Source organism: Oncorhynchus gorbuscha, linkage group LG16, assembly GCF_021184085.1.
Source record: "Oncorhynchus gorbuscha isolate QuinsamMale2020 ecotype Even-year linkage group LG16, OgorEven_v1.0, whole genome shotgun sequence".
Lineage (NCBI taxonomy): Eukaryota > Metazoa > Chordata > Actinopteri > Salmoniformes > Salmonidae > Oncorhynchus > Oncorhynchus gorbuscha.
The window spans coordinates 2,608,573-2,632,992 of record NC_060188.1 but is presented as its reverse complement, the minus strand read 5'-3'; the positions used below and the strand labels follow the sequence as shown (position 1 = coordinate 2,632,992).

Here is a 24,420-nt window from a genome sequence, read left to right as displayed (position 1 = left end):
TTCCTTGTGCTCATTTCATTGAACAAACACATAAACAACACAACTTTACTTCAGCCATAATGACTGCTCCTTGTGCTCATTTCATTGAACAAACACATAAACAACACAACTTTACTTCAGCCATAATGACTGCTCCTTGTGCTCATTTCATTGAACAAACACATAAACAACACAACTTTACTTCAGCCATAATGACTGCTCCTTGTGCTCATTTCATTGAACAAACACATAAACAACACAACTTTACTTCAGCCATAATGACTGCTCCTTGTGCTCATTTCATTGAACAAACACATAAACAACACAACTTTACTTCTGCCATAATGACTGCTCCTTGTGCTCATTTCATTGAACAAACACATAAACAACACTATATTTAGTTGTTTTAATTTTCCTCAGTTGGATGTACATTTTATTTGAGACACTGAAATGTTCACCGATCTACCAGAATAATGAATCATATGGAAATCAATTAATACCAGAACACATACTATCACATTTGTGTCTTCATGTCTGTAATTGAAACCATTCAATCACAAATGAGCATTTCTCACATTTAACATCATTCTAACACATATCTTGAATGACAACAGATTTAAGCTATCGAGTGACTTCCACAGTCCAGTGATCTTTTACAGAAATACTTGGAATGAAAGTAGAACATCTAAGCCATGTAGGATCCCCGAGGCCGTCGACCAGCTGGATCTCAGGTTTAAAGTTCCAGAAGAAACCAGCTAGGATGAGGATACGTGACCTTCTAAACTCCCCTCTCCACTTAGCTGGGGTGGGGGGGGGGGGGGGATCCGCCTCACCCCTATCATTCAACACCTCACCCCCAACACTGCCCACATGCCCCCCAGGCGCTAAAGAGATCCTCTGGCTAACTGGACTGTTCCTTGGCTACAGCAGGGTCATGTTCATTAGGGCATGCAGCGTTATCCGTTTCAAAACATTCTGCAACACAAAACGAAAATGAGTGTTTCTTATTGGACAAGGAAGTACCTTTTTTTGTCCACTTTCTTCTGTTTGGTGCCTAATGAACACAACCCCGAGTCATGATACCAACCACGGGAGGACTGAGCCTTCCTGGTGGGCATGGTGTTGAGGCCAAAGGCCTGGACCTCTGACTCTAGTTGCAAGGCTTTGGACTCAATCCACAAGACATATACTACTGCTTTCTTTGGCTTCATTTGTATTGGCCAAGTCTCAAAGGAAAGCTGCATCAAATGACCCAGAACAACGACGTAGTGGCCACTGGGCATCGGAGTTATTTGTTAACTAGCTCCTGCAGTTAACATATTGTATTAACATTTAGACTGTTGATGATTTTCATTTTCAAATGAACATACTCAACAGCATCAGCTCTGATTGGGAGTCGTAGAGTACATCTGCTGTTAGAAGGTACGGATGGAACTGTGTTTACACTGAGCAGACATTACAAACGGCAAACATCCGTTACGACGCCAGGACAGCGGAGTCAATCACCACCTTCCGGAGACACCTGAAACCCCACCTCTTTAAGGAATACTTAGGATAGGATAAAGTAATCCTTCTCACCCCCCCCCCCCTTAAAATATTTAGATGCACTATTGTAAAGTGGCTGTTCCACTGGATGTCATAAGGTGAATGCACCAATTTGTAAGTCGCTCTGGATAAGAGCGTCTGCTAAATGACTTAAATGTAAATGTAAATGTAAGCTTTTAGTGCAGTGGGCTAAATCAGGGTCACACAGAGTGTTTCTTAGCAGTCTTAAACACATCTACAAAAGTATCCACCTCACACACATGGCTACAGGCTAAAAACAAAAAGCACCTGTACCATGTCAGATACAGAGTTGAAATGTATTCCATTTTGAGTTTGCATCCCAATAGTACACTTTATATACATCACAGTAGACTGAAATATAACAAAACCGTGTGACATACAAACAACGGATTTTCTAAATAGAAAAATAAATATATGTTTATTAATTATGAAATTATGAAAAATATGAAAACATTCCACCCATGAGGCCACTAGGTCATTTGACTTCAGGAAAGAGCTACTACCACATTATACCACATAAAACCCCAGAGGAACGGGCGTCCCATGTTAAACATACAATCACAGTCCTCCTATAGACACAGGCCTCCTGCTGCTTTGACTCCGCCTCCCTACGCTCTCCACCAGTGTCAACTGTTGAATGGTAAAGACAGACACTGTAGCATTGTGTGAACGCTAACCAAGGGAAGTGATTACGGGGGGCCTTGAAACTGTCTTGTGCCAGAGTAAGAAGTGAGAGGATAGTGAATGCTACAACATGCCACAGCAAATAATTGTTATGAGCATATTCTAGCGCTCAGACTTAAAATGAATGCTAGACAGATGCTCCTTTCAGCGCCGGTAGGCTGCTGGTGGCAGCGCCATGGTAGTGATGACACATGCTGCCTGGTTAAGGCGTACTTCTTCACTGCCATGATAGTGGAGTCAACCTGCTAAAAATAAAGACTGCAGAATGTTGCTCTCAGCACGGCCCAAGAACAACCAACAACCAAAGGTTAGCAGGGTGGAAAAAAGGGAGGATAGGACAAAATAGTGCCTTTCAACAGCTTCAACAACAATAGTGTATTGTATCTGCATAAAGAGTGTCTTTGATAGTCTGATACCTGGTACAGAGATCTGTTAAAAAGTGGTCTGGCACAGAGGTCTGTTAACGTGGTCTGGTACAGAGGTCTGTTAACGTGGTCTGGTACAGAGGCCTGTTAAAGTGGTCTGGTACAGAGGCCTGTTAAAGTGGTCTGGTACAGAGATCTGTTGACGTGGTCTGGTACAGAGGCCTGTTAAAGTGGTCTGGTACAGAGGCCTGTTAAAGTGGTCTGGTACAGAGGCCTGTTAAAGTGGTCTGGTACAGAGGCCTGTTAAAGTGGTCTGGTACAGAGATCTGTTAAAGTGGTCTGGTACAGAGATCTGTTAATGTGGTCTGGTACAGAGATCTGTTAAAGTGGTCTGGTACAGAGATCTGTTAAAGTGGTCTGGCACAGAGGTCTGTTAAAGTGGTCTAGTACAGAGATCTGTTAAAGTGGTCTGGTACAGAGGCCTGTTAAAGTGGTCTGGTACAGAGGCCTGTTAAAGTGGTCTGGTACAGAGATCTGTTAAAGTGGTCTGGTACAGAGATCTGTTAATGTGGTCTGGTACAGAGATCTGTTAAAGTGGTCTGGTACAGAGATCTGTTAAAGTGGTCTGGCACAGAGGTCTGTTAAAGTGGTCTGGTACAGAGGTCTGTTAAAGTGGTCTAGTACACATGTCTGTTACTGTGGTCTGGTACAGAGGCCTGTTAAAGTGGTCTGGTACAGAGGTCTGTTAAAGTGGTCTGGTACAGAGGCCTGTTAAAGTGGTCTGGTACAGAGGCCTGTTAAAGTGGTCTGGTACAGAGGCAAGTTACAGTGGTCTGATACCTGGTACAGAGGTCTGTTAAAGTGGTCTGGTACAGAGGTCTGTTAAAGTTGTCTGGTACAGAGGCCTGTTAAAGTGGTCTGGTACAGAGGCCTGTTAAAGTGGTCTGGTACAGAGGCCTGTTAAAGTGGTCTGGTACAGAGGCCTGTTAAAGTGGTCTGGTACAGAGGCCTGTTAAAGTGGTTTGATATAGAGGCAAGTTACAGTGAATGAAGATCGGTGAGGCCTGGGGATGTCTGTGAGTCTCCAGACCGGCTAACACTCTAGGTCTTAATAAAATAGAGTGGAGAATTCTCTGCCCCCCTCCTCCTTCCATCCCTTGACCCATTGTAGGGCTATTTCTGGCCACAGGGGGTACCAGCTCCAAACGCTTTAGCACCTGTTGCTACCCCCCAGCAACCAACCATGCCCTGCACAAGCCTCTGTGTCCAGCCATGCTCCCCTGACCCCTGACCCTGGAATGTGTTGTTGTCAGCTACACATCAGCCATTTTTGTTATAAGCGCGGGAATGAACCACAGAAACTCTATATTAAATAAATGTTCTTATTTTTTTCCTTAACTTTTTCAGAATAGGAGTTGGGCCTAACTTCACTAATTTTACAGTCTATAATGATCATTCACAGAATGACTTGTCTCTGTTATCGATGACACTAGATCAGTGTCACATGGGTTTGACAGTCATATGTGGATCAGAGTATTCCATCCATGGAGATGAATAGTGTGGTTAATAATCATCTCTTAGTAATGAGTGTATTTTAGATAGTGATGCTGCTCCTCTCTAATGGAAATCCCCTGGCCCGGTGTAAAGGTTGCCTGAAACTCCCCGTGGCCCAGAGTAAATCCGCAGGGTTTAAAGACCCAGCGGGCTAATCATGTCAACGCTAATTTAATTGACCTCTGCTCCCTGGTGGTGCAGCAAGCACAGCAGAACTTCATCTGGAGGTTTTACACTGATATTAGATGTGTATGAGAGCACACACTCAGACACACACTATAGCACACACTCAGACACACACTATAGCACACACTCAGACACACACTATAGCACACACACACACACACACATACACACACACTCACTCACATGGACAAGACACTGCAATCGAAGCAGGACGTTTACAGTGCCTTGCAAAAGTATTCACCCCCCTTGGCATTTTTCCTATTTTGTTGTTTTACAACCTGGAATTAAAATAGATTTTGGGGGGGTTTTATAATTTTATTTACATGCCTACCACTTTGAAGATGCATAATATTTTTATTGTGAAATAAATAAGAAATGTGACAAAAAAAACGGAAAACTTGAGCTTGCAAAACTATTCACCCCCCAAAGTCAATACTTTGTAGAGCCACCTTTTGCAGCAATTACAGCTGCAAGTCTCTTGGGGTATGTCTCTGTAAGCTTGGCACATCTAGCCACTGGGATTTTGGCCCATTCTTCAAGGCAAAACTGCTCCAGCTCCTTCAAGTTGGATGGGTTCCGCTGGTGTACAGCAATCTTTAAGTATTTCCACAGAATCTCAATTGGATTGAGGTCTGGGCTTTGACTAGGTCAGTCCAAGACATTTAAATGTTTCCCCTTAAACCACTCGAGTGTTGCTTTAGCAGTATGCTTAGGGTCATTGTCCTGCTGGAAGGTGAACCTCTGTCCCAGTCTCAAATCTCTGGAAGACTGAAACAGGTTTCCCTCTATTTAGCGCCATCCATTATTCCTTCAATTCTGACCAGTTTCCCAGTCCCTGCCGATGAAAACATCCCCAACGCATGACGCTGCCACCACCATGCTTCACTGTGGGGATGATATTCTTGGGGTGATGAGAGGTATTGAGTTTGTGTCAGACATAGCATGTTCCTTGATAGCAAAAAAGCTTAAGTGTAGTCTCATCTGACCAGAGTACCTTATTTCATATGTATGGGAAGTTTCCCACATGCCATTTGTCGAACACCAAACGTGTTTGCTTATTTTCTTTCTTTAAGGAATGGCTTTTTTCTGACCACTCTTTCTTACAGCCCAGCTCTGTGGAGTGTACGGCTTAAAGTGGTCCTACGGACAGATACTCCAATCTCCGCTGTGGAGCTTTGCAGCTTCTTCAGGGTTATCCTTGGTCTCTTTGTTGCCTCTCTGATTAATGCCCTCCTTGCCTGGTCCTTGAGTCTCTTGGCAGGTTTGTTGTGGTGCCATATTCTTTCCATTTTTGAATAATGGATTTAATGGTGCTCAGTGGGATGTTCAAAGTTTCAGATATTTTTTATAACCCAACTCTGATCTGTACTTCTCCACAACGTTGTCCCTGACCTGTTTGGAGAGCTCCTTGGTCTTCATGATGCCGCTTGCTTGGTGGTGCCCCTTGCTTAGTGGTGTTGCAGACTCTGGGGTCTTTCAGAACAGAACATATACTGAGATCATGTGACAGATCATTTGACACTTAGATTGCACACAGGTGGACTTTATTTAATGAATTATGTGACTTCTGAAAGTAATAGGTTGCACCAGATCTTATTTAGGGGCTTCATAGAAAAGGGGGTGAATATATTGGCCTGCACCCCTTTCCGTTTTTTATTTTTTTGAATTTTCTGAAACAAGTTATGTTTTTTCATTTCATTATTTTGTCTATGTCCATTACATGAAATCCAAATAAAAATACATGTAAAATACAGGTTGTAATGAAATAATATAGGAAAAACACCAAGGGGGTGAGTACTTTTGCAAGGCACTGTATGTGCAATCTTTACATACCTGAGAGTACTAGAGAATATACTGTAATGTATTGCATACTTTTCTTACACGATACAAATGTACTGTAATGTATTACATGCATACTGTTGGTACACTATACAAATATACTGTATTGTATGCTGCATACACTATTGAAATGACTGCCAGTGCTTTGAAGGTTAGATTCTCTTTATCCTCTGTTATCTGTCCCCCAGTGACCCTTGGACCAACTAAGTTTATGAACTTCATGAACCTCCTCTACAGTACTTGATATGCCCCCATAATAATGGAGCATGCAGCCATAGCAGGGAATAACAGGGCTCAGAACTGGTACTTTCACAGTATTGATTGAGAGAGAGATGAATCTGCCACCAGTATCAGGAATATTGTAACATTTCCTTCTGTTGGGGCGCATCAGTGAGATAATGAACTGCTAAAGTTGAGGCGTGACACAGAATTTCCCCCAGCCCTGGCCTCTAAAGCCTGAAGAACATCAGGGCGTGTCTCACCCGTCCCCAAAAGCCCAGAGCCTACACCATCATCGGCAGCTCTACCCGCAGCATTCTGACTGGAAGTGCTGCCTGTCGCCTGTTGGAATGTTTCTCCAAACTGAACTACGGTTGCCTGGCAACAGGCTCAACTAGGACAGACACATGGTCCGGGTGACAGACGTCCTGGGGTTCATATCAGAAGGTTCGCCTGGCGCCTTGGGGGGTTAATTTAGAGAGTGCAGAGGTACGGGGGTTGATGCAAACTACAGTAACGACATCCAGAGGCAACAGGCAAGAAGTCCTCTCTCTCTGATCTATATTCTACAGCTCGATGCTGGATGTCGGCTAGAGGGTATGGATGATTAGGCGGGGAGGTGTTAAGTCCAGATGTATTTTCTAAAGCTCTATATTCTGGGTAGGGTAGAGGGTTCGATTTATTTTCTACAGCTCTATATTATGCTGGGCTATACACTAAGTGTACAAGACATTAGGAACACCTGCTCTTTCCATGACATAGACTGACCAGGTGAAAGCTATGATCCCTTACTGAGGTCACTTGTTAAATCCACATCAATCAAATCAAGTTGTTATTGTCACATGCTTCGTAAACAGCAGGTGTAGACGAACAGTGAAATGCTTACAATCAGTGTAAATTTAAAGGGAGGAGACAGATTAAAGAATCATTTTTAAACCTGAGACAATTGAGACATGGATTGTGTATGTGTGTCATTCAGAGGGTAAATGGGCAAGACAAAAGATGTAATTGTTTTTCACAGGAGGTTGGTGGCACCTTAATTGGGGAGGACGGGCTCTTGGTAATGGCTGGAGTGGAGTAAGTGGAATGTTGTCAAACACATCAAACACGTGTTTCCATGTGTTTGATGCCATTCCATTTGCCCCGTTCCAGCCATTATCATGAGCCGTCCTCCCCTCAACAGCCACCACTGGTGCCTTTGACTGGGGAATGGCAGTAGGTGCCAGGCGAACCAGTTTGAGTGTGTCAAGAACTACAACGCTGCTGGGTTTTCCACGCTCAACAGTTCCCTGTGTGAGTCCATGCCCAGATGAAATGATGCTGTTATGAGGGCAAAAGGGGGTGCAACTCAATATTAGGAAGGTGTTCCTAAGGTTTCGTACACTCAGCGTATGTAGGCTTGAGGGTGAGGATCTATTTTCTACATCTCTATATTATGCTGGGCTATATGTAGGCTAGAGGGTGAGGATATATTTTCTACATCTCTATATTATGCTGGGCTATATGTAGGCTAGAGGGTGAGGATATATTTTCTACATCTCTATATTATACTGGGCTATATGTAGGCTAGAGGGTGAGGATATATTTTCTACATCTCTATATTATACTGGGCTATATGTAGGCTAGAGGGTGAGGATATATTTTCTACATCTCTATATTATACTGGGCTATATGTAGGCTAGAGGGTGAGGATATATTTTCTACATCTCTATATTATACTGGGCTATATGTAGGCTAGAGGGTGAGGATATATTTTCTACATCTCTATATTATACTGGGCTATATGTAGGCTAGAGGGTGAGGATATATTTTCTACATCTCTATATTATACTGGGCTATATGTAGGCTAGAGGGTGAGGATATATTTTCTACATCTCTATATTATACTGGGCTATATGTAGGCTAGAGGGTGAGGATATATTTTCTACATCTCTATATTATACTGGGCTATATGTAGGCTAGAGGGTGAGGATATATTTTCTACATCTCTATATTATACTGGGCTATATGTAGGCTAGAGGGTGAGGATATATTTTCTACATCTCTATATTATACTGGGCTATATGTAGGCTAGAGGGTGAGGATATATTTTCTACATCTCTATATTATACTGGGCTATATGTAGGCTAGAGGGTGAGGATATATTTTCTACATCTCTATATTATACTGGGCTATATGTAGGCTAGAGGGTGAGGATATATTTTCTACATCTCTATATTATACTGGGCTATATGTAGGCTAGAGGGTGAGGATATATTTTCTACATCTCTATATTATACTGGGCTATATGTAGGCTAGAGGGTGAGGATATATTTTCTACATCTCTATATTATACTGGGCTATATGTAGGCTAGAGGGTGAGGATATATTTTCTACATCTCTATATTATACTGGGCTATATGTAGGCTAGAGGGTGAGGATATATTTTCTACATCTCTATATTATACTGGGCTATATGTAGGCTAGAGGGTGAGGATGATTAGGGAGGTGTTAACAAGTCTGAAGCAGCTACTCAAGAGGCCGTTGACAAACCACATGACACTCAATGATGCATTCCAAATAAGGGAAAGGGGTTAACTGGCCAGTTGTAGAACTGAATGCATTGAACCAAAATGTCTTACACATAGGGATGCAACGTTCAGGAGTTCTTGTCAAATAGAAATGTAATACACAGAGTGGGCGCTCTCTTCAAGGTGAGAATTAGGCCTGCTCTTTACTTCCTATTTCTATCAGCAACTTTCTGAACATGGAGCGGATTTTCTGACCCTATAACCCCCTTCTAATTGTTGCAACAGAATGTAATGGTCCTTGGGGTATGTTGGTTGTAGTGGTGGTCTGATACTGGTAAAGAAGAAGTCCCATATCCTATCAGTAGCTGTAAGTGTGGTCGCCAAGCAACAAGCCAGTATCAGGTAAAACTGCCATGCTGGGAACACACTACTACTGGTTGTTTTCACTGTCTTATGTTTACATTCCTGTTCAGTCTCAGACAGCCCTCCGTGCCGGAGACCAGTTGGCCTACTTCACTAAATGGATGCAGGAGTGATTATGAGAGTGTTTTGGCTGCTCTGAGTGCATTCCAAACAGCCCTCTGTCACCCCCCAACATCTTGATTCAGAATAAGGAACCGTTTAGCCTCATGATAGTTGTGATACAGCCATCTTGGAGAACCAGGTAATCTAATCTCAGTGTTCTTCCTGGTCAGGTCACATGATCAGGAAACATTCCTTGGCACAATCATCACACTCATACTCATGTACATACCTTAAAACACATTTAAACTCAAATACACAGGGCACACAAGCTCTCTCCATATGTACAAACCCATACATAGACTCCAGACGAAGGGCAAACCAATTGTCAACGTGTGTCAAAAATGGAAACACAGAGTTCATGCCATTTTACAGATAAAGAACGTTCGAAGGACTCCTGGACCGGGGCTGTTTTTAGGGATACATCTTAAAAGAATTTCATGGCTTAAAGGCTACGCTGGCCAATGTCACAGGCCACAGTGTAAGCACTCTTGGTGACGTGGTTCTGGATGCTAGGAGCTGGCCGATGGAGGGCATGTCCGGTTGGTAATTCCACAGAAGGGGGGCGAGGACCATGAGGATCAGTCTGAGGACACAGTGTAGTGACACATGATGGCGGGGGGCGGGGGGGTTGCGAGGGCACTTTACGCTGGGGTGTTGATCTGACTCTACTCTCCCAGCAGTCCTGTCACTGATCCACAGAGACTCACCAGGTGACCGACCTTGAGGCTGAGGGGACTGAGGGGCTTGTCCAAGAGGGGGAGGAGGGGGTCGTGTGTCCCCACTGCCAGCACTGGAGGGATGCCCCAGGCCCCCGGGCCTACTGCTTGCCATCAATGGGGGACACAGAGGGAAAGATTGCCTGTGTCACCCCATATCTCCTCATACTTCAGGTTGGGCCAAAAGCATTCTGTTTCGTGTTACTTCTCTGATTAGTAGGGAAAGGAAAGGGGGAGACCTTGTCAGTTGTACAAATGAATGACTTCAACTGAAATGTTTCTTCAGCATTTAACCCAACCCCTCTGAATCAGAGAGAAGCGAGGGGCTGCCTTAATCGACATCCACGTCACCCACGCCAGGGGAACTTGCTCAGGGGCAGAACGACAGATTTTTACCTTGTCAGCTCAGGGATTCGATCCAGCAAGTATTATGGCTTCTAGTGTAAATAGTCAGGAACACAGGACAATACAGCAATCAACTGTTAACACTGATCTCCCACTGACTTCAATGCAGAAATCAACTGTTAACACTGATCTCCCACTGACTTCAATGCAGAAATCAACTGTTAACACTGATCTCCCACTGACTTCAATGCAGAAATCAACTGTTAACACTGATCTCCCATTGACTTCAATACAGAAATCAACTGTTAACACTGATCTCCCACTGACTTCAACACAGAAATCAACTGTTAACACTGATCTCCCACTGACTTCAATGCAGAAATCATCCAAAATCCGGATTCTGCTTTAAGTAAGAGAATAGCAAATGGTCCAGTTAGCACAACAGGAAGACCAACCCTGGTCTGAATGAGCAGTACACTTTCTGAGCACCACTCCTGGTTAAACAGGTGGCCTGTAGAAATAGCCATTAACATTGTCAGGATAACAAGTCTCCCTTTGTAGCAGTGATGAATCCAATTAAAGGAGCCATGTCATTTATAATCATTGCAGTAATATAATTTGCTGATGACATACAATAGCCTAACTGAACATGACGGTGTGGAATTTCCATCTGGACGCTCCAATCTCTTAACCAGTGTATCACTCCAACACTTCCGCTACAGTACACTACTCTTAGTCGTTACCACTACTGTTTCCATGGGCTTTGAAGGACCTCATGCATACCAAGGAAACAACATTTACTGGCAACCAGTTAGTTAAATACGGACGACATCCCCACAGTTCAGTTTTACAGTGTAATCTAGGCGATGCTAACATGAGCCTAAAGTAGGCTAATGCTAACCTCGTTAGCCCAGGCGAACTTCCTGTCAGTCCTTCTCCACTCACATGAACAAGCCATCCACAGGAACAACAACATCACCCTACAGTAGCGCTCCATGGAATCAGTGTTACACACTAACAAACCCAGCTATAGGAGGGGCTCATTGTAATGGCTGGAATGGGATAAATGGAACGCTATCAAACACAGACATTCCCTTTCCAGCCATTACAATGAACCCCTCCTATAGCTCGTCCCACCAGCCTCCTCTGCTAGCATTAGCCACCTTGCTTTGCTATTCAACGCTACATAGCTGGCCACCCACGCTGCTGGACCAGACTAGGCCCAAGCTAAGCTAGCAGGGGTTGTGACTAGAGGAGTACAGCTACAACCGGAAGTTACTTTCAGTAGCAGGTTAGGAGACCATTTTAACTAACCCTAACCCCTTTCCTAACCTTAACCTAAGTCTCCTAACCTGTCACGTTAATTCTCCTAACCTGCTGTATAAATTCTCCTAACCTGTTACGAAAAAGTAGCTTTCAGCCGTAGCTGTAGTCCCTCTAGTCAGAACCTCTAGCAGGGTCTGTGTGCTCCTGCTCCGGCCTCCTCCCTCCTCCGGCCCCGCCTGACTCGATAATGCATGTCCCTATAAGGCCAGCTGCTGGGAATAAATTGTCATTGGGGTGACAGCAGCTGTGAAGGCAATGTGGCTAAAGGGTAGTGTTGGATCTGGGGAGGGGTGGAAGGGGGCCGGGGGGAGGGATGGGGGACCTATAGTGGACGGTGTCCGGTTACGGGACGCCTGCCTTCCAATCCTAGACATCTGACAGCAGGCTGGGATTGGGATAGGAAAGCATGTCGCCCTGGTGCTGAGCGGAGCCCAAGGACGGACAAGGGTAACAGGAAGAAACGGTTTTACTTTCGAGAGATCCCTCCACCACATTTCTGGAGAGGCTGATCTGGATGTAATCTGGGCATTTTATTTCATCACAAAGGCAGATAAAGCTATGGACAATACATGTAATCACTTGAAAATACAAGTATGTAATATATATGAATCATCCAAAAATGTAAAGCTAATCAGTCAATAGATACAAGGATCAAACATGTCCCTACGACATCTACTTGTCAGCAAGGACAGAGAGGGGAGGGAGAGACATTCTAAGAAAGGGAAAGAGAGGGGGGGAGAGAAATTTAAGAAAAGGAGACAAAGTGAGAGAGAAAATAATCAAAGAAAGTGAGAGAGTGGTACAGTGAGGGAATACAAGCTCTTCTCTCTAGTACAGTCTGAGACGTTCCATCAGCTGGTGCCATGCTTTAGGACAGCTGACACACCGTCACCACGCCAAAAGCTTCTGGTTTATTAAAGTCACACTGACTGTGTGTGTGTGTGTGTGTGTGTGTGTGTGTGTGTGTGTGTGTGTGTGTGTGTGTGTGTGTGTGTGTGTGTGTGTGTGTGTGTGTGTGTGTGTGTGTGTGTGTGTGTGTGTGTGTGTGTGTGTGTGTGTGTGTGTGTGTGTGTGTGTGTGTGTGTGTGTGTGTGTGAGACCAATAAAGATCTCGATGAGGCTTAATACAGAAATATATTCACACACAGTAAAAATAACGAGAGACGACAAGATGTGCCAAGTTGGCACCATTTTAAAATGTGTTTTTCTAAAAAGATGAGACCTTAAAATATTCTGTCCTGATTGAACCCAGCATTCTACCACATTTAATTTGAAACCCTTTTAAATAGTGCTGCAGGGTAGCAGAGAGAGAGGGACACGGGTGTCTATGCTCATGCCTGCGTCCAGGTGACCGCCACAGGACCCCTGCACGTCCTGGCTTAAACTACAACACTAAACAAAATACAAAATCTACATTTCTACAGTACCTTCTCTGTCCCTATAAACCCACACCACTGACTGACAGAACAATCTATCTGCATAGTTGCTAAAAGCACGAAGAGTAAGATAGTTTAGTCCACTGAAAAGAATGTCTGGAAGTATCGGTATAGAGATCTCAGACTTTCCCAGTTTGAATAAAAATAAAGTATGTTGGATCAGTAAAAACAGATCCAGTGTGTGTGTCTGTCTACAAGCCAGTAAATTGACTGGACAATGAAAGCATGCAGACAGCCAAGACATCCAACCCAACCATGCCACATCTCATACATTTGATACATGAGCTGTACCCCAGGACATGTACAGTCCAGCACTGTAGTCTTCCAACGCCCAAAAGCACTAATAAGCCTATAAACACACACCCATACAACATCTATTTATATCGACATCCACATAAACATATAAAACGGTAGATGAGGTGTGAGGCCCCTTACCTGCTAAGGCCAGGACAAGCAGGCTGAAGAAGCAGCAGATTGAGACTATACCCTTCATGATGGCTGCCAGGAGAACTCTGATAGCCTCACTGACTATATATACCAAGGTAAGAAAGTTAAAGGGTATGAGGTAGCACAGGGGGCGGGACAGAGCGAGAAAGAGAGAGGGCCGTTGGGTGGAGGGTGTGTGTGTGTGTGGCAGGCATCACGGGCGTCAGAGCTGCCACACGGGGCCTTGTGCGTAGTGGCAGCTGACTGTCTCTCGTTCAGATAGACAGGCAGTTTGGGCACTGAGGTCAACACATAGGGACAGAGGTTTAGCATTTCCTTGTCAAATCATTCCTCAATTATATTATACAATGGTATATGGATTAAAATAGCATGTAATATTAGATGCTGTACAAACTGGGACTGCTGATACATTCAGAAGGTTGAATGAGTGGTAAAATCAACTCATTTACATTCTACACCCACTGAGCAAATTATGATCTTTTAGGATTTAGGGATAATTAAAATAATAATTACGATAAACCATATTCACAAATTACACCCATTATCTGATCAACATGAAAACAGAATGAGCAACAACGCCCTGTCAACAACAGAATGCAATTAGCAAGTACTGGAGCTGTGACAGTTGTATCACTTTTACTACACAAACTATTCACAATAAATAATTTTCATTTAACGAGGTTGATTCTGGCGTTGAAATGAGCTGTCGAACTCACTCTAGGTCTGTTAAAAATAAAGAATTATGTCCATTTGGATGTCATGTTTGGGGGTTATCAATCATAAATGTGACAGAGCTTGACTGTGTGTGCGTGTGTGTGTGTGTGTGTGTGTGTTTGTTTATGGCTGTGTGTGTGTGTGTGTGTGTGTGTGTGTGTGTGTGTGTGTGTGTGTGTGTGTGTGTGTGTGTGTGTGTGTGTGTGTGTGTGTGTGTGTTTTGTTTATGGCTGTGTGTGTGTGTGTGTGTGTGTGTGTGTGTGTGTGTGTGTGTGTGTGTGTGTGTGTGTGTGTGTGTGTGTGTGTGTGTGTGTGTGTGTGTGTGTGTGTGTGTATTGGCTGGCACAGCAAGACCACAGTCACCATGGCTCTCCAAAACAGCGTGATGGGGGCTTAGTATTTTATCACAGTGAACCAGACACTGTGGTGAAAATAATCTCACAACAACTCAGTCGGAGTTAATGTCTAACCGCAAATGAATCCTCAAATATGGAGGGTTAAAAATGGTACTTCAAATTTGATTAAAGCCCAAAAATGGATTTAATTTCTGCTCTGTACTGTACAGTACAATACCTTCTGAAACTGGAGAAGATGGTGGGCTTTAGTTTGACCATGGCAGTTTGGTGCTGGTTAGATGGACTTATTGTATCACAGGAGGAAATTCATGAACGTGTCTTACACAGGGACATCTCTTTCTTGAGGACTTAGGGTACACATTCACCCTCCCTGTTAAATAGAGCGGAGACTTACAGAGTGTGAGTGCTCTACTCTGAACACCACCAGGCATTGAGCAGAAGTAGTAGACAACTAAACATATCAAATCAAATGTTATTTGTCACGTGCCAAATACAACACCTTACAGTGAAATGCTCACTTACAAGCCACTAACCAACAATGTAGTTTAAAAAAACACAGATAAGAATAAGAGAGAAATGTAACAAGTAATTAAAGAGCAACAGTAAAATAACAATAGCGAGACCATGTACAGGGGGTACTGGAACAGAGTAAATGTGGAGGGGCACCAGTTAGTTGAGGTAATGTAGGTAGAGTTATAGATGATAACAATAGAGATACCATGTACAGGGGGGTACCAGTACAGAGTCAATGTGCGGGGGCACCAGTTAGTTGAGGTAATGTAGGTAGAGTTATAGATGATAACAATAGAGAGACCATGTACAGGGGGGTACCAGTACAGAGTCAATGTGCGGGGGAACCGGTTAGTTGAGTTAATGTAGGTAGAGTTATAAAGTGACTATGCATAGATGATAACAATAGAGATACCATGTACAGGGGGCACCGGAACAGAGTCAATGTGTGGGGGAACCGGTTAGTTGAGGTAATATGTACATGTAGGTAGAGTTATAAAGTGACTATGCATAGATGATAATAACAGAGAATAGCAGCGGTGTAGAAGTGGGGGCAATGCAAATAGTCTGTGAAGCCATTTGATTATCTGTTCAGGAGTCTTATGGCTTGGGGGTAGGAGCTGTTTAGAAGCCTCTTGGACCTAGACGTGGCGCTCCGGTACCGCTTGCCGTGAGGTAGCAGAGAGAACAGTCTATGACTAGGGTGGCTGGAGCCTTTCACAATTTTTAGGGACTTCCTCTGACACTGCCTGGTATAGAGGTCCTGGATGGCAGGAAGCTTGGCCCCAGTGATGTACTGGGCCGTTCACACTACCCTCTGTAGTGCCTTGCGGTCAAAGGCCGAGCAGTTGCCATACCAGGCATTGATGCTCTCGATGGTGCAGCTGTAGAACCTTTTGAGATTCTGAGGACCCATGCCAAATCTTTTCAGTCTCCTGAGGTGAAGTAGCTTTGTCGTACCCTCTTTGCGACTGTCTTGGTGTGCTTGGACCATGTTAGTTTGTTGGTGATGTGGACACCAAGGAACTTGAAGCTCTCTACCCGCTCCACTGCAGCCCCGTTGATGAGAATGGGGGCATTTTTTTTTGTAGTCCACAATCACCTCCTTTGTCTTGATCACGTTGAGGGAGAGGTTGTTGTTCTGGCACCAAACGGCAAGGTCTCTGACCGCCTCCTCTCGAAGTGAACATACAGTCGTGACCAAAAGTTTTGAGAATGACACAAATATTTTAAATTTCACCAAGTTTGTTGCTTCAGTGTCTTTAGATATTTTTGTCAGATGTTACTATGCAATACTGAAGTATAATTACAAGCATTTCACAAGTGTTAAAGGCTTTTATTGACAATTACATAAAGTTGATGCAAAGAGTCAATATTTGCAGTGTTGACCCTTCTTTTTCAAGACCTCTGCATTCCGCCCTGGCATGCAGTCAATTAACTTCTGGGCCACATCCTGACTGATGGCAGTCCATTCTTGCATAATCAATGCTTGGAGTTTGTCAGAATTTGTGGGGTTTTGTTTGTCCACCTGCCTCTTGAGGATTGACCACAAGTTCTCAATGGGATTAAGTTCTGGGGAGTTTCCTGGCCATGGACCCAAAATATTGATGTTTTCCCCGAGCCACTTAGTTATCACTTTTGCCTTATGGCAAGATTCATCATGCTGGAAAAGGCATTGTTCGTCTCCAAACTGTTCCTGGATGGTTGGGAGAAGTTGCTCTCGGAGGATGTGCTGGTACCATTCTTTATTGATGGCTGTGTTCTTGTGAGTGAGCCCACTCCCTTGGCTGAGAAGCAACCCCACACATGGTCTCCGACATCCGACGAGCGTCAGAGCCTGTGTAGTATGATTCGATCTTAGTCCTGTTTGATGGTTTGTCAGAGGGCATAGCGGAATTTCTTATAAGCTACCGGGTTAGAGTCCCGCTCCATGAAAGCAGCAGCTCTAGCCTTCAGCTCAGTGCGGATGTTGCCTGTAATCCATGGCTTCTGGTTGGGGTATGTACGTACAGTTACTGTGGGGACGACGTCCTCGATGCACTTATTGATAAAGCCAGTTACTGATGTGGTGTACTCCTCAATGCCATCGGAGGAATCCTGGAACATATTCCAGTCTGTGCTAGAAAAACAGTCCTGTAGTTTAGCATCTGCTTCATCTGACCACTTTTTTATTGACTGGGTCACTGGTGCTTCCTGCTTTAATTTTTGCTTGTAAGCAGGAATCAGGAGGATAGAATTATGATCAGATTTGCCAAATGGAGGGCGAGTGAGAGCTTTGTATGTGTCTGTGTGTTGAGTAAAAGTGGTCCAGAGTTTTTTCCCCTCTGGTTGCACATTTAACATGCTGATAGAAATGTAGTAATTTAGCATTAAAGCATTAATTTATCATTAAAGTCCCTGGCTATCCCACACTACATTAATGCCATAATTTACACAACAATGAAGAGGTTGTTTCTCCCCCTAAAACAAAGACACACAGCACCCATCAGATGGAACGTACCATGTGTGGTGTAAAGTAGATCTCCACAGGTGGTTAGTTACTTACTTCACTGGTGTCGAGCTGCAGCAGGTGAACAACATTGTGAGTCTGTGGCTGGGGGTAGAGTTGGGAAGAGACAGGGGTTTAGCCATTCATGTAGGCAGGATACGTTCCTGTCCTGTCCCTGCAGTGCACTATAGTGCCGGGTGTTCTAAGAGGCACACTCGGGTTCCTCCCTGCAGTTCCTCCATAAATATAGTATCCAGAGAGGATGACCTCTGACCCCAAAGAGAAGACTGGCTCTGGTTGCATGGATGGCCGTGACTGGAGAGGAGCGAAGCATGGTTAATTGACTGAACCTAGCTACTTAACTACCTCAAACAAACTCGCAATTTCCCCATGTCCCTTCGGGCCATCTCTATGCCAGGATACTGTCCTTCTTATGGGTGACTTTTGTTCTCACCTCTCGGTGTGTGTGATGTTCATGTTCTCCAGACTCAGATCTGTCTCGTTTACACATGGTCTGTACATTCTGTGCCTCCGCGACCATGTGCATGTGCTCCGCAACATCATCTCGGAACCTAATCAATCAACTCATGTTATTTGTTTGTTTCAAGACCAAACACGTCCATGGATCATTCTGGGGATACATTGGCCAAATATAAACAAAAACATTCCTGTTGTTGTATCCAAATAAAATGCAGATAATGGGGCTGGATCGACCACTAGGGAACATCCATCTTCACCAGACCCTGGTCCCTGACAAGGAAACCACTGGACAAAATAAACCGTGGAAGACCAAGGAACACCTAGATGGAAGAACAGAAGTATTCATGGAAAGAAGCAAACAAAATGGTGGAGGTGGAGATCATTCATGGATGACCTCTGCTCACCAAAGGAATAAAACAGTTGAAGTCAAGTGTGTCACAAGAGACCTGCTCCAACTTCACAGTCTGGTACTATCATGTTTATTTATGTTGTGTTCCCCTGCTCAGACGGTACATGCATCAACCAATGGTTGTGTGCCACGTCAGACTGTGCCGTCACGCACGAGATTGCTAGAACATAAAATACCTATCCAGGCATTGTAAGTTCTGGCATGCTCCAGCAACGTCTGTGCAGAGAAACACAACCTTAGTCATTGTGGACATTCTCCACCTCCTGCTGTGTTGACTTGGCACTACCCCAGTCTAGAATGTGCTGATTGTTTTGTGTGTATTCAGACCAGTGTGTATTTTGTGTGTATTCTAATGACCAGGAGTTTCCCTGATCATGTGACCTAGCAATCCAGGTACATGTTGGGGCCCAGTCAGACCAGGTACATGTTGAGGCCCAGTCAGAACAGGTACAGGTTGGGGCCCAGTCAGACCAGGTACAGGTTGGGGCCCAGTCAGACCAGGTACATGTTGAGGCCCAGCCAGACCAGGTACATGTTGAGGCCCAGTCAGACCAGGTACATGTTGGGTCCCAGTCACCACCAGGTACATGTTGGGGCCCAGTCAAAACAGGTACATGTTGGGGCCCAATCAGACAAGGTACATGTTGGGGCCCAGTCAGACCAGGCACATGTTGGGGCCCAGTCAGACCAGGTATATGTTGGGGCCCAATCAGACCAGGTACATGTTGGTTCCCAGTCACCACCAGGTACATGTTGGGGCCCAGTCACATGTTGGGGCCCAGTCAGACCAGGTACATGTTGGGGCCCAGTCAGACCAGGTACATGTTGAGGCCCAATCAGGCCAGGTACATGTTGGGTCCCAGTCACCACCAGGTACATGTTGAGGTCCAATCAGGTCAAGTGATAAGATAAACTCCTAGCCCTACCTAGAATATCTCTGAATAACAGAGCACCAGGATTGTGATCCAATTCCCTTTCAATTCCAGGAGGTAAACTAAATTCCAATTCCACATTTTCCTAATTGAATAACATTGAGAATAGGAATTTCAGTGTACTTCTTGAATTGAAATGGAATAGACTCCAATCCTGCAGAGCACTGATGTCAAAAGGTGTCACTTGGTTTGAGAACTTGTAGTTTCAGAAACATCTAGATTCAGAAACTTCTAGAGCTTCAATTATAGCTTGAGCAAACAATGGAGTCATTGAGAATCCTTTCTTTTGACAATCAAATCTGCCATTTGACAGCTGCTAATTTCCACCCAGACAGCATGGATAGTGCCTGTCATAACATGGCGAGTGTCACTATCCCTGCAGTACCATCATGGGGGCATGATTCAGAGTGGGACTGGGCACCAGAACACTTACCATTCCAGAATTCCAATGGGACATTTTTGAATGGCGATCACATATCTAGTGTGAACCTGTGAGCTAGACAGGTCGAGAAAGAACGAGTGAGGGAATGAGAGACAGAGAGAGAGACTGAAAATGAACACTGCATAGACACTGGAGTACTAGAGGACAGTGACATGCCACCTACTGGAGTCACTAGTGCTGCAAACTGTCACAGACGCCGATGGTGACGGTGGGCCATCTTTATTTAGCACCAGGCCAGCCTGACTATGGGTCTGCCCAGGGGACGGGCGGGGAGCTTCTGGCACGACAACCAATCACAAAAGGGACACATGTACATAAACCAGAGAGCTGGAGTGAACCAACAGGAGGGAAGGAAGGAGAGCGAGAACCTGGGCCACGTTCAATAAAACCTGTTTCATGACTACAGAACACATGGTAGGCTTTGTTACTTTGGTCCCAGCTCTCTGCAGGTCATTCACTAGGTCCCCCCGTGTGGTTCTGGGATTTTTGCTCACCGTTCTTGTGATCATTTTGACCCTACGGGGTGAGATCTTGCGTGGAGCCCCAGATCAAGGGAGATTATCAGTGGTCTTGTATGTCTTCCATTTCCTAATAATTGCTCCCAATTGATTTCTTCAAACCAAGCTGCTTACCTATTGCAGATTCAGTCTTCCCAGCCTGGTGCTGGTCTACAATTTTGTTTCTGGTGTCCTTTGACAGCTCTTTGGTCTTGGCCATAGTGGAGTTTGGAGTGTGACTGTTTGAGGTTGTGGACAGGTATCTTTTATACTGATAACAAGTTCAAACAGGTGCCATTAATACAGGTAACGAGTGGAGGACAGAGGAACCTCTTAAAGAAGAAGTTACAGGTCTGTGAGAGCCAGAAATCTTGCTTGTTTGTAGGTGACCAAATATTTATTTCCACCACAATTTGCAAATAAATTCATTAAAAATCCTACAATGTGATTATCTGGATTTCCCCCTAATTTTGTCTGTCATAGTTGAAGTGTACCTATGATGAAAATTACAGGCCTCTCTCATCTTTGTAAGTGGGAGAACTTGCACAATTGGTGGCTGACTAAATACTTTTTTGCCCCACTGTAATGTCACCGGTGTTATAGAAATTGCACTGCCGTAAAAATGTAATACATTTAAAATCAGATATGTAACAGTTAAACTGCTCTTAAATGCTAATGTTCTAGTTACACAAAGTGATAGTGATAAACAGAAACGAGACAAACATGTAAAAAATGAAGTACAAACTTTATTATTCTGTCTTTACAAAAGGCACAAGCCTCTTCTTTATCCACCCACAAGTTTCTTCTTAAAAAAACCTCTAAATATAATAGCTTCTCAACGACCGTGTGGACTGACAGTCCAACAAAACATAAGACAACAGATAAAGAGGAGCTGGGGAGGAGAGGAGGGCGTGAGAGACGGAGAGGGAAGACAGGATGAGAGTCTTGTGTCGACTACAGACAGACAAAGAGACATGGGACAGGGGTTGTATTCACTAGGGCACACCGTAGCAATGGAAAATTGGGCAAGGTCAGGTAGTATCTCCCTGTTTCAGCCCATTTTCTTCCGTTTGGTGCCTAATGAATACACCCAGGGTATATGACCGGGTCAGACACAGGGAAAAGGGGAAATACACAGCTGTGTGGTTTTAGTCTCACAACATATCAAGAGCTTCAGCCGAGGAGAGGCCCCCTTTCAGAAAAATAAGAGGAACCCTCTCCCATATAGTACAGTAAGTGCTTTAGAACCGTAACCCCCTCCATTCACTGACCCCCCCCCCCCCCTGACCCCTGCCCACCTCACAGGCAATCTGTTATGTATCTAACAGAGATATCGTATAGAAGACACACAAAACATCTATGGGACAGTGCTTGTCATCAGCAGAGAAAATGTTTGAACACAGGTAGTGAAAAGGGCTTTACTACGGACATGGCATAAAGCGCAACCAAACCAAAACAACATGTTGTTCAGCAAATCAATAGGACTGGATCAGAGGACTGCCCCTACCCATCCAGAGGACTGCCCCTACCCATCCAGAGGACTGCCCCTACCCATCCAGATTATAAGGTTTATAGAGGGCACACCTCAAGAATCACTGACCATTTCCAGATAATGGAACTCAACATGGCTAAGTTGGTTTATTCCCTGGGTGAACACAGTGGTCGCGTTCCAGGCTGACTACATTACAGTCGCACTGCATGCAGCAACCTGTGGCTGCGTGACACCTCACTGACTTTCCAGTCCGCCATCAGTTGGCGGTGTCATTTTGTGATAAGCTGATACAGAAACACCTATCCAGGCATTGTGAGGTTCTGGCATGCGACTGCAATGAAGTGGCCTTGAACGTGGCCAGTGTGAATCCACTGTAAATACCAAGAAGGAAGGATAGGAGGGAGATGTGTCTCATCTGACCAGCAGTAAAAGGACTCCCTCTACACTCAAAGGGAAGACATAAGGGACAATCAACAAATCAATACAATTTACCATCAAATCATTTTACATTAAAAACGATTCCGTATTGTGGCCAAAAATAACCACAGACAAAATCGTTGCTTTTTGCTCTTGAAAAGTGCCAGTTAAAGATGCTAAAGATACTGGTGGAATCTTCTGGAATGTCTAAAAACAATGCATCCACATCTCCTTTTGGAAACCGCAGCACACTAAAACCAAGCATAAGCCACCAAGTGTGTATTTATATTGGGAGGTTCTGGACATAAAGGTTTACAGTATCAATCCTATTGAGCAGTGTTCAGGCTTTCTCTATATAGGTGGCCAGCCTCTACCTCTTTCTCGCTCTGACTCCAGGGTTGAGTTAAGGCTTTCTCTATATAGGTGTGGCCAGCCTCTACCTCTTTCTCGCTCTGACTCCAGGGTTGAGTTAAGGCTTTCTCTATATAGGTGTGGCCAGCCTCTACCTCTTTCTCGCTCTGACTCCAGGCTTGAGTTAAGGCTTTCTCTATATAGGTGTGGCCAGCCTCTACCTCTTTCTCGCTCTGACTCCAGGGTTGAGTTAAGGCTTTCTCTATATAGGTGGCCAGCCTCTACCTCTTTCTCGCTCTGACTCCAGGGTTGAGTTAAGGCTTTCTCTATATAGGTGTGGCCAGCCTCTACCTCTTTCTCACTCTGACTCCAGGCTTGAGTTAAGGCTTTCTCTATATAGGTGTGGCCAGCCTCTACCTCTTTCTCGCTCTGACTCCAGGGTTGAGTTAAGGCTTTCTCTATATAGGTGGCCAGCCTCTACCTCTTTCTCGCTCTGACTCCAGGGTTGAGTTAAGGCTTTCTCTATATAGGTGTGGCCAGCCTCTACCTCTTTCTCGCTCTGACTCCAGGGTTGAGTTAAGGCTTTCTCTATATAGGTGGCCAGCCTCTACCTCTTTCTCGCTCTGACTCCAGGGTTGAGTTAAGGCTTTCTCTATATAGGTGTGGCCAGCCTCTACCTCTTTCTCACTCTGACTCCAGGCTTGAGTTAAGGCTTTCTCTATATAGGTGTGGCCAGCCTCTACCTCTTTCTCGCTCTGACTCCAGGGTTGAGTTAAGGCTTTCTCTATATAGGTGGCCAGCCTCTACCTCTTTCTCGCTCTGACTCCAGGGTTGAGTTAAGGCTTTCTCTATATAGGTGTGGCCAGCCTCTACCTCTTTCTCGCTCTGACTCCAGGGTTGAGTTAAGGCTTTCTCTATATAGGTGGCCAGCCTCTACCTCTTTCTCGCTCTGACTCCAGGGTTGAGTTAAGGCTTTCTCTATATAGGTGGCCAGCCTCTACCTCTTTCTCGCTCTGACTCCAGGGTTGAGTTAAGGCTTTCTCTATATAGGTGTGGCCAGCCTCTACCTCTTTCTCACTCTGACTCCAGGCTTGAGTTAAGGCTTTCTCTATATAGGTGTGGCCAGCCTCTACCTCTTTCTCGCTCTGACTCCAGGGTTGAGTTAAGGCTTTCTCTATATAGGTGGCCAGCCTCTACCTCTTTCTCGCTCTGACTCCAGGGTTGAGTTAAGGCTTTCTCTATATAGGTGGCCAGCCTCTACCTCTTTCTCGCTCTGACTCCAGGGTTGAGTTAAGGCTTTCTCTATATAGGTGTGGCCAGCCTCTACCTCTTTCTCGCTCTGACTCCAGGGTTGAGTTAAGGCTTTCTCTATATAGGTGGCCAGCCTCTACCTCTTTCTCGCTCTGACTCCAGGGTTGAGTTAAGGCTTTCTCTATATAGGTGGCCAGCCTCTACCTCTTTCTCGCTCTGACTCCAGGGTTGAGTTAAGGCTTTCTCTATATAGGTGTGGCCAGCCTCTACCTCTTTCTCACTCTGACTCCAGGCTTGAGTTAAGGCTTTCTCTATATAGGTGTGGCCAGCCTCTACCTCTTTCTCGCTCTGACTCCAGGGTTGAGTTAAGGCTTTCTTATATAG

The 24,420-nt window shown here is 44.7% G+C and overlaps 1 protein-coding gene and 1 long non-coding RNA gene across 5 annotated transcripts in view; both read right to left on the bottom strand.

The window, feature by feature from the left end:
* The window catches only part of srl (sarcalumenin), a 49,371-nt gene extending 35,576 nt beyond the window's left edge, over nucleotides 1-13,795 (bottom strand). For all 4 annotated transcript variants that reach the window (XM_046305273.1, XM_046305274.1, XM_046305275.1 and 1 more), the window contains exon 1: nucleotides 13,686-13,795. In XM_046305273.1, the coding sequence (XP_046161229.1) occupies nucleotides 13,686-13,743 (58 nt within the window). In that variant the 5' untranslated portion in view covers nucleotides 13,744-13,795. The remainder of the gene's footprint in view (nucleotides 1-13,685) is intronic.
* Nucleotides 13,796-21,251: 7,456 nt separating this feature from the next.
* Nucleotides 21,252-24,415, bottom strand: LOC123999454. Its single transcript, XR_006832456.1, has 2 exons — nucleotides 22,875-24,415; nucleotides 21,252-22,808 (listed from the first exon to the last, which is right to left on the bottom strand). It is a non-coding gene; the product is annotated as an uncharacterized LOC123999454 (long non-coding RNA).
* Nucleotides 24,416-24,420: the final 5 nt, after the last annotated feature.